We start from the raw sequence: 17043 nt of genomic DNA, 5'->3' as shown, positions 1-17043 counted from the left end.
TACCAGAATTTTTCCCCTAAAAATACCATTTCCCCTCCAAAAATATAATTTTTCACCAAAATATAATATTTTACCCTCATAGAAATGTTGTTTTTTTTCTTTTGGGAAGTCGACACTTATCCAATTTGTACCATGTACAACGATCTCGCTCTCTCCCTCCCGATGAACACTCATATCTGGGAATCCCAGTTATTCTATATATAGCTCTTAAACAACGTCATGGAAACTGGGCAACTACTCGTATTAATCATGTGACTATTTTACTGGATTCCGGTCTTGCGCGAGAAGGGTGTTTCGTAAATTAATTACCGGAAACCAGTCTAATTTTCATCCGGGTTATGTGAAAGCCAAGATATAACGTTAAAACAGAAAAAAGTCTCACAATTGGCGTTCATACACGAACAAAATAAAACGTTCAGACTCTGAAAATATTAATTGCTTTGACGCATTTTTTAAGAATGAATCATCAAAAACCGTTGAAACCCAGCAGGATTCTGAGGTACATGTAATCAACATCGATTAATACTGTCGGATTATTGTGAAAGTGAAAGTAGACAATCGGCAGCTGCCGCACCTTTCCCTTCCAATACTGGAGCAGATCTAGATAGTCAACCCATTCATCATGAAATTGAAATCACAATATTGACATCGTTCCCCAGCCCCATTTGAAAACATTTCCCATTATAAGATCTAGCCCTGCAACTTTATTTAGGACTTTGACTTTAGTATCACACTTGTTCATGTGTTAAAGAACAAAAAGGTCAGAGACATGCCTCTTTTTCTAAAAAAAAACCTGAAGTCTGTAGGCGAGTTATAGACATTGAAATGAACAGTTTTTTTCCCCCCAAATATGTCTCTTTCGCGCTCGATTTTCCCCTTTTACCCAGCGTCTTCCCCTTTTTCTAAAAAAAACCCTGCCTAGTGACCTGAAAATCAATAGGGGTCATCTGCCAGTCATGATCAATGTACCTATGAAGTTTCATGATCCTAGGCATAAGCATTTTAGAGTTATCATCCGGAAACCATTTTACTATTTAGAGTCACTGTGACCTTGACCGTTGACCTGAAAATCAATAGGGGTAATCTGCCAGTCATGATCAATGTACCTATGAAGTTTCATGATCAGGCCTAAGCGTTCTCAAGTTATCATCCTGAAACAATCTGGTGGACAGACCGACCTGTGCAAAACCATATACCCCCTCTTCTTCGAAGGGGGGCATACAAATATTTAGAGTTTTTAAGGTTATCACAGGATCCAGAAGATCCATAAAAGTGTGACGAACTTACAGGACACGCAGAGCGCAAACCCTCCCCTCCGGTTACACCGGAAGGGGACAAAAAAATCTGACACTCGTCATTAATACCATATTTTATCAAACGCGTCCAGGAAATTTGTAACTAAGCTCGCCAAAGGCTTGCTTACTAACAAAATTCCTGAACTCGTTTCGATAAAATATGGTATGCTATGACAACTAGTGCCAGATCCTATATATATTTTCCAGGTTTTGGGTCCATTAGGGGATTTGTAATGTAAATCTCATGTCTCGTCTCGTAGGTGCACTACAATACAAATTACAACAAAACAAACTTAAAGAACGACCTTTTATTCTGTTAATACTTTGCAAGTTTTTCCAACATGATTAAGAACATAATAAAGAAAATCAGTAAAATCAAATACTATTCAATGTTCCACAATGCCTTAACTTCAAAACACTGAATACCTTGCTTTATATATCCATACTATATACAGATCTCCCTAAAATACCTCCTTTGAAACGTGAGCTGCCTTATTTTGAGAACACAGTAGGCGTGACATGCCCTGCATACAGGACTTAAAAACTCCTGTATATAGAGAACGCAACATATGCCACAAACCTGGACATCCATGTCTTTTACATTTTATTGTTTCCACTTCACGAAGTGAATAATCAAGTACTGGGCATCAAAATGCACCAACCTCCCCATTATCTGCACTTATTTCGAGACCCTGCAAACATGCAGGCCTCCGCGTGGTCGAACATTTCGTGCCAAACAATCACAAATCAGACACGAAATAGTCGAACACAGAACCTCCATCAATGACATGAGAGATGAATTGAGTGAATGAACTTCCCGACACTTTGGACCAACCAAAAAAAATCAACAAAGCACCAGAGACACGCTGACTAATTATCACCAAAATACTAAAACCACAAAAAACCAGTCAACGTCCGTAATGGCGTGTCCTCCCAAAAGACACAACCATAGATCACTGATACAACAGGCAACACAAAATTTTCCTGCTGCCAATATATCCCCAGCCTGTATATATCCAACACAACAAATGTTCTCCAACCACTTCAGCTGTATCTATCCTTCCAACTACACCTTCGGAGTTAACACATTATTTGGGTTAGCTTGTCTAACAATTCACATTTATAGGTTTTATCATTCATGACATTGAAACACTTTGGGGTAAACTGCGCTCGCAGCTACCCAAATTTAATGTTCAATTTATTAACTAATTTGCTAAATAGATACATTTCTTCTTAAACATGAATTGTTAGATAGATACATTTCTTTTTTCTTAAACATGAATCGATAGGCACATAATCTATAAAAGCATTAAAATGAACCTTACATGTGACTGAGCTTATTACTTTCTTTTTTTCTTAGACCTGAACCTTAAAATGTCAAACCAGAAAATTTGTCAACTTGTGCTTTTCTTAACTATCAACTTGTGCTTTTCTTAACTATTAATATGCAATAATAAACAACCAATTTGACATGGCATCAGGTCAGGTTACTTTCTTTAAACTAAACAATCAACAAGTATGGCAAAATAAATCTACAACCATTTTACTAAAACCTTACTTAAAGCTATACGGAAAATGAATTAACAGCCTGTCAATAATAATTTATCATTAAATTGCAAAACCAATCATCCTTAAAATAAAACATTAAATCAACATCAGAAACAATACATAAGTAATAAACACCGGTTTAATGTTCTTAATTCTAAAAAACTAAATTGCATGCAAGCACACAATCCAGTGCCATTTCTTCATGGTCTAACCCACACAGAAGGTGGTATACAAGTTATTCTAACAGAACTCCTTGCATACATCACATCAGCAACTACGGTGCACAGCTGTCCATGCCGATATAACCCGAAAAATAATACAACGGCATTTCAACAACGCTTGGTCTACTCGCGGTCCGGACAGTCACGAGCAAGGTGCCCCTCCTCCCCACATTCGTAGCACTTGCCAGAGCGACCACCACCACCGCTGCTACTGCCACCACGACCGCCTCCTCTGCCACCACCACCACCACTTCTTTGAGATGGGCATTCTCTGGAGATGTGACCTGTCTCTCCACAGCTATAAAATACAAGTCATGTTTTGTTATGTATAAACCATCACCATTCATATAATATCCTGAAAATAATCAAATGTATACATTTTGAAATATTAATTTGACAGTCAGACCCTTCCATATTAAGAAAATGTAAACCCTTTTCACATAAAGTGAGACTATGTGGCAGGCATTACAACATGCATTCTGCAGGTTTTTCTCGACAAAATCAAGTATTATATTTACCCCTGCATTCCACGCATGTTTAACTTCTGCAATTGTTATTTCTTTCATCATTATAGGAATGGGGCCGGTACCTTATGATTTAGATAATTGTTAAGATTAGTCATTTAACTGAAAGATTGTCCCAGACTAGGAGAAAAGTCAGAAAACATCAAGCGTCAGAGACATGCACTGTGTGATTATCAGAAGTCCAAATTAGGTAACTCACATATCCCAGTTTCAATCTATATCAAGATATCATTAGACAAAATGTTAGACTAAGTTTCAATAAGATTGAACTAAAATAGTGACTTCCAATGTGTTAACATGGTTCACTATAAATAATAAATGTTTAAGGAAAACTGGCCCACACCCTTTTTGCGATATTTTTAGACGAAAAAAATAAAACAATCATTTTCTAAACTCTACAGCACTATTATAAGGCCATCCTTAAAATTGTTTTGTTTGGCATAACCCGACCGACCCACTAAAATCGGCCTGAATTTTTTTTGTTACTTTCCAAAAAAAATTTTTTTTTGCTCGCCGAAACTTCTTTGCGCTAAATTTGTCCTTTCCGCTTTTTATCCTTTCTGGTTATTGCGTCATTTAATTCAATGCTCTCTTCAAGGATATCTAGACTAGCAATGAACAAAACGCATACCGCCGTATTTATTTGAGTCGCCTTTTTATTTGACATATGCGATTAATTAGACGTAATACAATTAAACCGCTCTTGTTTTTCTCGTATCCCTTTAATTAAAATACGCTGCTGTCGTTAAGGATAGTTTGGGAGTAAAAAACAAATTAATTAATTATCACCGTACAATTCAATTCGGCAATCGGCAGAGATGTGAAGAGATGTGAAATATTATCGCCATATAACTAATTAGTTAATTATCACTCTTTAATTCAGATCGGTAAATATTCGGTAGAAAGATAAAAAGTGGTCAGCTTAGAAATATTTATTAACTGGAATTGTCACGTTTTTGTTTCATTTGCCTTAACTCTTTATACGTCTTTCCAAACGGTCGCTATTTTGGAGGCAGACGGCGATATTAAATGTGTTTTCAAATTATAAACATCTGCGCCATGAATGACCCAATATTATCCGATAGCTCCACCCGTTCTCACGTTTCATTCGACAACGTCATGTCGTGTGAAAGCGAGCTCAATGCTGATGGCCAGCTACCATGTGCACTTCATTAACAATAAGGTCAAGCAATGGTCTTATCAGGTACAGGCCGGGTTTGGTTAACTGTTCGAATTGCAAACACTTTCATTGAAACAAAGAGACCAAATATAGAAAACCAGTCCGGATTAAAAAGGGCGGATGTTTTCAACGAAATTTTACTAGAGTTTTCGCATTTTAGATTTTTTCTTGAGCCAAATTTTCAATAGTTTTGCAAATTAATCAAATGGCGAACGACAGCACGAGCATGCGATCGGGTTATTATTGGAATAAATGCTCACTACTACAGGGTCGCGCTGTCGTTCGCCATTTGCGAAAGTATAGCGAATTTGGCTCTAGAAAATATATAATTTGCGAATATGCTTAAATCTCGTTAAATTTCATTGAAAACATCCGCCATTTTAATCCGGAGTGTTTTTGTTTTTTATTATTTTTCTTTGTTTCCATGAACAATTTGAAGCGCATATGGTAGGGGGCCAATCAACATCGAGTTCGCTATCGGGTAATATTGGGTCATTTCATGCGCAGATAATGGAATACACAGTGATATTGTCGTCTGCCTACAATATATACGGCCGATGGCAAGTCGTATAAAAAAATAAGTAAATGAAAAGAAGCTCTTTATAGAAAAAATAGACTAACAAAATGTGCGGTGGTGATACAGACGGTGCAGAAAATTTTACCAATTTCCTTTCATGAGCAGGGTTCGCCAAAAACCGTCGGTCCGCGGTCCTGACCGGCACATTTTTCTAAGGACCGACAAGTGATTTAAGATTATCGGTCTACTGACCGACACAATCGGATGAAAAAATGGTTTTAAAAAGATCCCAAAGTGTATAATATGCTATTGGATTAATAGAAGGTCAATGCCTGTTTTGTTCAACTTCTGTCAAAATCCTTTTTTTCTTACCTTTCATTTTGATGTTTTGATGTTAAGTTGGATTAGAATTGACTATCATATTCACATGCGAGTTCAAAATCAACGGTCTTTGTTTAAAAACAGCAAACCGTGTGCGTCCGCCCATTTTATTTGTTCCATTTAATTTCTCCACAACAAAAAACCGCATGAAAAACTTGTTTCAACAGGCATTGTGAGCATTTCTGTTAATAGTTTCATTTTTATATTGTTCTGGAAGGATATATTTTAATTTACACACCAATAATTTCTGAAATCAAAATTAGATTTTTCACCCGATGTACTATATTTCGGATATTTTAAAATTCGGACATAGGGATATTTATGTTTTGATTTGTGTTGATAGTTTGTAGCAATATGTTTTGTGTTATTTCAGACAAAAAGAATGGATGGTGGTAATTTATCATGGGCCTTCAGTCAAGAAATAGGTGTGAAAGACATTCATTTAATTGAACCTGGAAATCAACCACCTCAGCTAAGAGAAAATATTTTAACAATAGGTGTTGTTTTTAGAACTTGTGAAATCGGCTAATAAACAGAAATTGAAGTCATCCAAATTTGTGTGCAATGGGTGTGTGCATATTAAGTCAAACTTGATTGGATGTCACCCCTAAACTTTTGCAAGAACACGGATTTGTAGAGCTGTGCAGGCTAAAAACAGTTTGACAAAAGAAGTCTAAAAAGGATACCTTTGGGTTATATGTGGTTTATTATTTATATAATAATTGTTTAATTATATCGACTTTGGACATGTTTTTATGTATTTTAATGTGATCAAAACCAATAAACATCAAAAAGGTACTCTCTTTTGTTGTGTTTTGCTGTTATAGTTTAGTCGGACAGTGGGACTGACAGAAACTGAATCGGACTGACAAAAATTTCAAGTCTGTCAGTCCGAATGACTGACAGATTTTTTAAAGTTTTGGCGAACCCTGCATGAGGCAGAAGACTTGGAGCTTACATTTGATAATTACCTTTTCAGTTTGGTATATGTCGGAGTTCAATGTCAGAAAAAAAAATTACTAACAAAAAATAAAATCCCTACCTACCGACCCACCCAAATTTACCTGGGTTGGGTTATGCCCAAACAAACAATTTTTTAAAGGATGGCCTAAGAAACAAAGGTTCTCACCCCAATTTCATTACAATTTGACGAAATATGTAACTTCTCAATTTTCATTGGGTTTCAGGATACCCATTAAGGGAAAACCACTCTGCCCCCTGGTGGGCATGATTTTCAACAAACAACTATTTATGAACAGGGACAAGTTATCATTAAATTAAATGTTCCGACTTTCATGGAGGACTGCATATACGACTTCTAGTGTTTCAATGTCTTGCTATAGCCAAACAAGGAAAACTGCCACGCCCCCTTGAAGACATCTTTTTTAACCACAACAATTTTCTTGCTAGGAAAATCCATCATTCGCACAAAATCTGACAAAGTTTCGTGAAGATTGGACAAAAAATCTGACTTCTAGAGTGTTTTAAAGGTTTCACTACAGTCATGTTTATAAGAGAACCACAACCCCTTTTTAACTTAGCCCAGCAGTAATTAGAACTTATGTTCTGAAGAAGTTCTATTAAGATTCGATGATGAATGTAACTTCTAGTGTTAACAACAATTTCTTTTAACTTTACAGGGATTAATTTCTTAATCCACAAGACCCACATTTAAACATGCCAAAACCATCATTTATCAATTGTTCTGGCCAAGTAGCATACAGATGGGACTGCAAAAGTTTAATATGGAGTTTTCACATAAGGTAAATGTTGACAACACACAATGCATGACAAACAAAAGATGATCACAAAAGCCTCATTATAGGAATGTCCTGCTCAGGAAATGTTCTATTCATGAGTTTGGGAATACAGCCACATTTTGGCCCCAAATCTGACTAAAAACAACACTGCAACATCTATTAAATCATTCTTTAACAAACTACATTCATGTTCCTTACTTGTAGCACTCAATGTCGCCACCCCCGCGTCTGCCACCACCGCTACTGCCACCATCTCTTGGCTTTCGTTCTTTGTCCACACTCTCGCGAGATGTGTCCGCGCTCCCCACAGTTGTAGCACTCCATGCTGCCACCACCGCCGCCGCCACCACCACCCCACGTCTTCCACCATCTCTGGACCCGGAGTCTTTGGTAGTAGGACATTCACGTGCAAAGTGACCGGTCTCGTTACAGTTGTAGCACTTGGTGCCACCAGCACCTCCGCCGCCGCCACCTCCACCACGAGCTACAACAGATAGTTAGATGTCTTACTGCATGACTTATCCACTCAAAAAGTTCAGAACTGGTGTTATATGTGTAATACAGATCAAACACGTGGATATGTATTTACTGAGTTATTTTATAAGCAAAGAAACCTGAAGCTACACATGCCACATGGGTAGTAGTGTGTGGTTTTTTCACTAAATCAATAGGTTTAAAATTGGGACAACTCTCTTAGAATTAAATTATTCACTTATAGCCACAAAGTTTTCCACTTACGTCTGCCACCACCACCACCACCTCCACGTCTATCACCATCCGGACATTCACGCGCCATGTGTCCAGTACGATGGCAGTTATAGCATTCTCTATCTCCCATGATGATTTGCGTCTCAACCAACAACTCTACTCAACTGTGTTCACTCAATTCAACTCTCAACTTCCACCTACGGAGCACACAAGCAATTGCAATGCAGTCAACATACGACAATTCAAATCAGAACAACCACATCTTGCCGTCACAAGCTTCATATCGGAAGAGTATGACATTAGCAGAGCTGTGTTCACCTGTTCAGCTACACATAACACAACAGGGTACATAAATGGCTGCCCAGGAGGTTGACCGGAACTTGCCATGATCCTGAAAAAAACTGACATCATAGAGAGATTTAGTAACTGTTATAGTCCACTGCACTTCCATCTCACTGCTCGAGACAAATACCAAACAAAAATGTGTAATTATTAGCTGATCTAAATATAATTATTTAAATAAGAATATTTTATACGGATGTTTGTCAAAGATGGTCGTTATTACAAAACGCTTTGATCATCTAATTAAAAACTAATTTTCGGCTGGTTCACGTTTTAGATTAGCACGTGTTGGTAAATTTACGGCATCATGATAAGGGCAAAATCAATGTTTAATAATTTGGTTGTCAAATCACACGTAAATATATTAGTTATCTTGTATTATAACATTTCTTCATTAATAACCATACATGCTTATAATAATTAAATACATAGAGCCCAATTGTCTTATTTTCATTCTGGCGCACCTTCGCGCAATGTGACCACGAGGTCCAACCACGTGGTACGGTGGTATAATCGAGAAGAAAATTGACGCAGTACCTTAAGCGTTAGCAACTCAACCGACGGAAACAATATCATTATAATCACACACAAACTTATACGTTTAAGCATACCCTTATTGATTCACATAATATTTTATTCCTCTACCTTATAAATAAGGAAAAATATAACCACGTGGTTTTATTTTTAAGCATATTTCAATCACAATAAATGAAGTGTATTAAATCTAAAGAATAACGACATTTATATAAATGGTAAATGCTTATTTCAATCGTAAAGAATTCAAACCCAGAATAAACTTTGAAAATGTAATAAAGTAGTATTTCTCACCAGTCCAGAAATTGCGTCTCTCCCCTCGTTTCTCCAAAAATGTTATGCACACGGTTCGCTTCGGAAAAACCACAGAAGTTTGCACACGACACTTACTGCATAGCGTCATCTTAATTCGTTCTCTATCATTTTGCGCATAGCACGTGGATCGATAACGTTGCGAGTTCACGATATGATAATGTTGAACGAATAATTATGAATAATAATAGAATAATTATGAATAATAAATAAATTATTTTAAATGATAAAAAACGAGTGTAGTATGATGAATTCTGACGTGTCTACTTAATATATGAACGGTTGTAAATTTGTTTAAAAAATATTCAGTTCTTGACATTTACAAATAAAGTTCGATACGAGTCTTATTGTGTAGTAGTCTAATATAACTTAGTGGTCTGAAAACAATTTAAAAGTAGAGTTCTACTGAGAACTTGGTAGATACACATTATAAATATAAAGCAAATTTGCACGTGTAGTCAAGTCAAGTAAGGCCCGAATGGTCATTGTCGGCTCGGAAACTACCTATATATACATTGTACCGCGGGTACTCTTAAGTATACTTACATGTACCCCGGGTACGGTAAATAAACTAAAACGTACCCGGGAATTATAACGCTAAATCGGTCGTTTTCGGCTATTTAAAAAAATTAATTGTGTTATATCATTTATGTCAATTCTCTGTTAAATGGCCTCTATATTATCGAAACTCATACTCAAAAAGCATGTTGATGCAGTTTTTTAAAGAGCAGTTTGTTTTACATAAACAATACCGTTTTAAGGTAATCAGTAGCGCGGTTTACATCGGATTTTTGGCGGTAATACAACTCGGGTACAGTCTAATATCGACCGCTTAAGTTGATATACCGTACCCGGGGTACATGTAAGTATACTTAAAGGGGCCTTTTCACAGATTTTGGCATTTTTTAAACTTATTCATTAAATGCTTTATATTGATAAATGTAAACATTGGATCGTAAAAGCTCCAGTAAAAAAAACAAGAAAAAAATTAAAAAAAGGAAAAGAACATTGCCCGGAGCAGGTTTCGAACCAGTGACCCCTGTAGTCCTGCCAGAGTCCTAAAGTAAAAACGCTTTTGCCTACTGAGCTATTCCGCCGAGTACACTCTCGACGTATTTAATACCTCATATAAGCAATCTTCGTAGTTTCACAAAATTTAACGACAAAAACAGAACTCTCCAAATTATTCAATCGTTTCGCGTTGCAACGCTTTATAATTTTTAGGTTTTAAAATCGTCAAAAGATGCATATAATGGCTATATTAGAGCATGGTTAATGTTCAGTATTACTGTTTCCTCACAAATATCATAACTAAAACGAAAACTTACGAATCTGAAACAACTTTTTTCAATTTTGTCAATTTACCAAAGCGTGAAAAGATCCCTTTAAAGAGTACGTACCCGGGGTATATGTAAGTAATAACCGAGCCGACAATGACCAATCAAGTTCCCTCAAATTATTTGCGTGAATTAAAGGGGCTTTTTCTCAGATTTTGGCATGTATTGAAGTTTGTCATTGAATGCTTTATATTGATATACCAGTCGTGATATTTTAATCAATGTAATTAATAATTGTAAAAAAATACGGTATTTTAGAACTTTTCTTTTTTCGTCATTCGTGGTTGACAGTCCCTTTAACATTGGATCTAAGAAGCTCCAGTAAGAAAAAAAACAAGAATACAATTAAAGAAAGAAAAAAGTAACACTCAACTGCATGGGCTCGAACCACTGACCCCTGGAGTAAAAGTCTATAGCTAAGACCACTCGGCCATCGATCCGTGCTCACACAATGAGTGATGTGTTTTATACTTTATATAAGCAATCCTCGTAGTTACCCAAACAAATATAACGACAACAACAGAACTCTCTCCAAATTATTCAATCCTTTCGCGTTGCAATGCTTTATAATTTTCAGGTTATTAAATCTTCAACATTTGCATATAGTGGATATTTTAGAACATGGCAAATGTATTACTGTTTCCTCACAAATGTCATAACAACAACACAAATTTGCGAATTTGAAACATTTTTATTTTACTTGTCATTACCATTTCCATGAGCAAAATGATGAAACTCTACATAACCAACATGATTATTTTATCGGTAGCTTTCTCAGAATGTAGCTAAATAATTACATATGTAGCACTACAATTTAAATTAAAAAAAACTAACGCATACCTAAGATATTCATGTTTGAAAAGTTTTGTGTTAAAAAAGTCTCCAAGTAAAATAATTATCGCTCCAGTTGGTAATTGTTCTTTTTTACTTTTTGCACGTGCTAAAATTTGTTCAAGTTCAAACATTTAAAGAGATGAATTCATATATAATTGTATCTATGTTTTCTTATTCATTATTGCATACATGTTATTTGCATTGCATGTTCAAATTCGGTAAATAATAATTACTTTTTAAACCAAAGAGTTATCGATGAGTACACGAATGGAAACGAGATTTTAATAATAAGTGAACTTACTGTTTATACAGCAATAAAACAACAGTTTCGTTTGAACCATGATAATACAATTGTTTGAAGAAATTTAAGAACAGCGATTACGTTCTTGTGCACATAACCTGAGAATTCAGAATAATAGATACGATCGAACCGGGGATCGAACGGAAAGGAAATTGAGGCTCTGCACATAATATGGCAGCTTTTCCTAATGCGAAACTGTTCAACCTGTATATATCAGCTATGAGTAAAGATTTTGATTCGCAATTGCACATGTGATTTTTTTACTACTATCTGCACACGCTCACGATCAAATCATTCATCCATGACGTTTGGACGCTCAAGCACGTGGGGGTAAATATGTTTTCATCTATTTGCACGTGTAAATGGTGAAACGCGCTATACTGGTAATTCTAATTGTTTTCATTTAAGTTATTCTAGGTGGGTTCTTATACCATAAAAATATAACTTATTTCAAATAAACAATATGGCTTTTATAAATATTCAGAAACGCCGCCGCAACATTGGCATGTTGCAGACTACGTGACGACCCACCTGCTTAATCGTCCGATCGTCACGGATGAGTAGTTTAATCGTGAGGGGGGGGGGGGGTGCACGCATATAAGGGAGATAGCTGGGGGTTTAAGTGAGGTAAGTTGGAACTTACTTCCAAAATGGCGTCTTTTTTCGTGAAGGAATAGCGGATATTTTAAACCGGTAAGCCACTTTATATTTTTATTTCCTTTAAATGAATACGCCGTTTCGGCTCTACAGTGTTTGCTTACCTCTTTTTTTTGTTTCAAGATCGTAATCGTTGGGGATAAAAAAGTAATTGAACCATCCACAAATATGTTCTTTACGTACGTGACGTTCGAGTAATTGGATGTACAAAATAATTAATATCATTTTCTCTTTAATACACAATATTGGCGCACATGTACAGTAAAATATAAGTAAAATAACGATGGGGTGAATACTGCAGTGACATATGTACATCTATCCGCTACAACCGAACTCCAGACTCCTACAGTACGCTTCCGGACCGGAAGCGGACGACGAAATACGTCCACCCATACTCAAGGCAGAGGTGGTGGACCCAGCAAACATGCACATATGGGTCCCATATGGGCTGTTTCTGGGCAAACCCATATGGGTAAGCCCATATGGGAGTCATTTGGGACCAATATGGGCTAGCCCATATGGGAATGCCCACAAGGGTCCCATATAGGTCCCATATGATTGCGCTATCGGGAAAAATATGTAAACTTGTATTTATTTGATTAAAAACTCATTTCTTAAAACGTATGTAGGACTAACTTGATCTAAACTGCTAATATTCTACCCAAAAATAGAAAATCAATGCATAAGCAAATAATATGCGGCCCATATGGGTCCCATACGGGTCCCATATGGGAGTCATTTGGGAGCTATATGGGCTTGCCCATGTGGGAATGGCGATAAGGGTCCCATATAGGTCCCATATTATTGCGCTATCACGAAAAAGATGTAAACTTGTATTTATTTGATTAAAAACTCATTTCTTAAAACGTATGCTGGACTAACTTGATCTAAACTGCTAATATTTTACCCAAACATAGAAAATCAATGGATAAGCAAATAATATGCAGTCCATATAGGTCCCATATGGGTCCCATTTGTGCCGCCCAACAAAGGACAAAATCAGCTACCGGGCTGTTTCTGGGCAAGCCCATATGGGTAAGCCCAAATGGGAGTCATTTGGGACCTATATGGGTTAGCCCATATGGGAATGCCCTTAAGGGTCCCATATAGGTCCCATATTATTGAGTTATCAGGAAAAAGATATAAACTTTTATTTATTTGATTAAAAACTAATTTCTTAAAACGTATGTATGATAAATTTGATCTCAACTGCTAATATTTCACCCAAAAATATAAACTCAATGCATAAGCAAATAATATGCAGCCCATATGGGTCCCATACGGGTCCCATTTTGGCCGCCCAACAAAGGACAAAATCAGCTATCGGGCGCACATTTTTTTTTTAAATTCTGTTTTTGATATGGCTTTGTTTTAAATAATGTATATACTATGATTAATATGAAGTTATTTTCAAGAGATAATTTCAATTTAAATAATCGCGCAGAAAAATAAAGAATTTAAATAATATGCGCATGCGCAGATGTTAATTCCGCCTCGCGAAAACATTCAAAACAAAAACACTCGAAACGGTAAGTTGTTAAATTGTGATATTATACACGTAATTATATATTTCTTTTGATATCAGATATATATTGCTGATCACTCATCATTTATTTATCTGTTACTTCAATGAATGCCTGTGTGTTTAATAATTTAAATTGCAAATTATTAGATTTCTTCATCGCTTTGCCTTTGTCATGTATTTTCGCGACGTAAGTCGTAACGTTCGTTTGTCGCCATAGATCAATCTCTTAGTTAAACTGCTTAATTCAACTTGATTCTGCCTAAAATTCAATACAAACTATTTATAGCAGACAGGCGCATGTCTGAAAAAATGGAACACTAAATTAGTAATCATGCTAATGCATGAGAATCTTACTTATCTCATACATTGATAATATTATTATTAATTTAAACGTATAATATAATTTTTTTTTGTATATGTCTTTCATTACTTGCACGCAAGCCAAGGTTGTCTGCCTGTGGACAAATTTTAATGATTATTTAAACACATATTTGCAGAATATTTAAAAAGTCTGTGTATTAAGAAATAATTAAATTCGTAATGTTTATTGTACACATTTATTTCAGAAAATAAAATATTCACCACCACCTGGTTTGCCAACATCGTCTTTACAAGGAATGTCCAGCAGTGCATGACAGAGGCCGGTCACTCCCATTAAGTCCAGCTGAAGAGCCTTCCCAGTTCATAGGACAAAGTAACTAATTTTTGTGCTTGAAACTTAACCTTAAAATAATTTCAGTTTTGGAATTACTGCTTATAAAATGATAGTTAATTACATAAATAATTAATGTAAACAGATAATCCAACTGAAAAAATATAAAATACACAGTCATTTAGTGATCTATAATAATACATACTTCTACTAATAAAAGAAACAAATTGACGTTGACGGGCATTTAGGTGCAAGTTGCTATAATCAGCCCGAGCCGTACAACAGCTGTTGGGACAAATCGGGCCCGCCGCCGTTATATCGGCACACATCCGCTATTATAATTATATAAGACCCAGCTGTGATATATATTATTGTCAACATAATTTTAGGTAAAGTTTTTTTTTACTCTTGTCTTCAGTCGCAGTTACACAGATTTTAACGGTGTTGGAAACAATGAGAGACGAGAACAGGGAAATGAAGTGGATGCTGCAGCGGCTCTTGGCTAGGTCAGCTTCTGATGACGAGCCAATGCAACTGCCAGAGAACATCAGTCTACCAATTGGAACACTTGAGCAAATAGATGAGTTTGAAGAGCATCTTGGTGATGAAGCTACGATCCATCTTTTCTAGGACTGCTGCATAGTTCAAGCTTTTTATCAAATATATTAAGCAATGTTGTAAATGTATTTGACAGTTCTTTCTCCATTGATCCTAAACCATTCCTTTAAGGCTCATCTTCTAAGAAAGCATACAATCTTTTTTATCTGGAAATGAAATGGTATATATTCCTTTGCAAAAGAAGAAACAGCATTCCAGTTTTTGAAGGTTTTAAAAGACATATATATATATATATATATCATGTGCAATTATGAAATACACTAGAATGTATGAAGATATCAAAGATAATAATATGGACTTGTTCTCGAACAAGGATTTGCCATTTATTTGAGTTTTTGATTTTTTTGCAGGGTTTTTAATTTCTAGTTTTTATTTAATGCTTTCCGGTGGTTTATAGAGAAATATCAGTGAATTAAAACTGGTTCAAACAGTGAAAATTATCAGTGAGAATTATCGATAATTTTCATTGTTTACTGTGAAATGATGTCATTTTTTGACGAAATGACGTCATTATCCCAGCAAAATTCTTTAGTTAAACTCTTTAACAATGTATATAAACGGTGAAAAATGCATTAAATAAAAAGAAAATTTGTTGGATTTGGTGGATTATCGATTTTAATTAACTCGTGTTCATAGAGAATATATATTTTCTATGATCACTCGTGAATTAAAATCGATAATCCACCGGATCCAACAAATATCCTATATATAAAATATTTTGTTTAGTCTTGCAAGTATGTTTTCTACAAATGTTCTTTGAGTACATGGTGTATTATTTATATTGGTTAAAGATTTTATATGCTTTTGAGTAATGTGTAGTACATCAGGAAAATACTTGAAGGTATTCTGTATATGTAATATATATTTATTATCGAAATAATAGAAGTCCTTAATTCTATAGTTGTATAACTGGTCAACATATATAATGTTATAGAAAAACGTCTTATTGTTTGAAGTTATGTCTTTATTGTTCCATGAAATAGTTTTACTGTTGGTTTGGGTTTATAGATTATGAGTTTCATTACTCCATGCGGATAGAACATTAGATAGAAACATGTGTTTGTAAGCAACTTCATGTAAAAGCGGATAGAACATTAGATAGGAACATGTTTTCGTAAGCAACTTCATGTAAAATATTTTTGCTGATGTTACATTCAAAAAGTTAGGAATCACCATATTATTTTAGAATTCTCTGGTAGAATAGTTAACTTGGGATCCTCCTGCTATGTATGTATGTATCCATGTATATGTGTGTAATACTTTATGTGAATAAAAGTTGAGAGTACTTTAATAAATTTTTAAGTCTTTTAACAAAAACCTTGTATTTCTTGCAGGATAATGCTATTTAGCTCTTGAACCCTTTGATATCGCTCTGTTCCAGCAAGAAGAAATAGATAAAACATTAAAAAAATGAAATTGGAAGTACATGTACAAGAATCTTTTGTCTTATGTTCAATTTGAACACAGTATTTCATGTTTGCAGCCTACATATTATTTCTAACATAACCTGAATTTCCATTAATGCGTTGTCCAAAATTTTACAGGCTCTGTGTACCCATATTGAATACAATGCTACCAGTTTGTAGCCCATATTTAGTACAATGCTGCCCGTATGTAGCCCATATTGAGTAAAAGGGCTACCCGTATGTAGCCCATATTGAGTAAAAGGGCTGCCTGTATGTAGCCCATATTGAGTAAAAGGGATGCCCATGTTGGACCTATATGGGTCCCATGTGGGCACCTATATGGGCCCCATGTGGGCTGCCAACATGGGACCCAGATGGGTAGTGCAACCGG

General features: G+C 35.6%; 1 protein-coding gene and 1 long non-coding RNA gene across 3 annotated transcripts; one reads left to right on the top strand and one right to left on the bottom strand.

The window, feature by feature from the left end:
- Positions 1–1588: 1588 nt before the first annotated feature.
- LOC127843757 (uncharacterized) lies at positions 1589–9467 on the bottom strand. Its single transcript, XM_052373495.1, has 4 exons — positions 9305–9467; positions 8165–8331; positions 7625–7910; positions 1589–3362 (listed from the first exon to the last, which is right to left on the bottom strand). The coding sequence occupies exons 2-4, from the start codon at positions 8201–8203 to the stop codon at positions 3118–3120; spliced, it is 570 nt and encodes a 189-aa protein (XP_052229455.1). The 5' UTR covers positions 8204–8331; positions 9305–9467; the 3' UTR covers positions 1589–3117.
- Positions 9468–13922: 4455 nt separating this feature from the next.
- LOC127843759 (uncharacterized) lies at positions 13923–16531 on the top strand. Of its 2 annotated transcripts, XR_008032322.1 has the most exons (3): positions 13923–13980; positions 14543–14670; positions 15047–16531. It is a non-coding gene; the product is annotated as an uncharacterized LOC127843759 (long non-coding RNA). The 2 variants fall into 2 exon arrangements; XR_008032321.1 differs by lacking the exon at positions 13923–13980 and having other exon boundaries at positions 14026–14670.
- The last annotated feature ends 512 nt before the right edge of the window (positions 16532–17043 follow it).

Source organism: Dreissena polymorpha, chromosome 9 (genome assembly GCF_020536995.1).
Source record: "Dreissena polymorpha isolate Duluth1 chromosome 9, UMN_Dpol_1.0, whole genome shotgun sequence".
Lineage (NCBI taxonomy): Eukaryota > Metazoa > Mollusca > Bivalvia > Myida > Dreissenidae > Dreissena > Dreissena polymorpha.
The sequence above is the reverse complement of the archived record's forward strand: the minus strand, read 5'-3'. Positions and strand labels throughout refer to the sequence as shown.

Excerpts from the sequence above, each read along its gene's own strand:
- LOC127843757 (XM_052373495.1), bottom strand. The coding sequence starts at position 8,203 with ATGGTGATAGACGTGGAGGTGGTGGTGGTGGTGGCAGAC. Across the intron at positions 7,911-8,164 it reads TGGTGGTGGTGGTGGCAGAC|CTCGTGGTGGAGGTGGCGGC; the intron begins GTAAGTGGAAAA and ends TATCTGTTGTAG. Across the intron at positions 3,363-7,624 it reads GGCGACATTGAGTGCTACAA|CTGTGGAGAGACAGGTCACA; the intron begins GTAAGGAACATG and ends TGTATTTTATAG.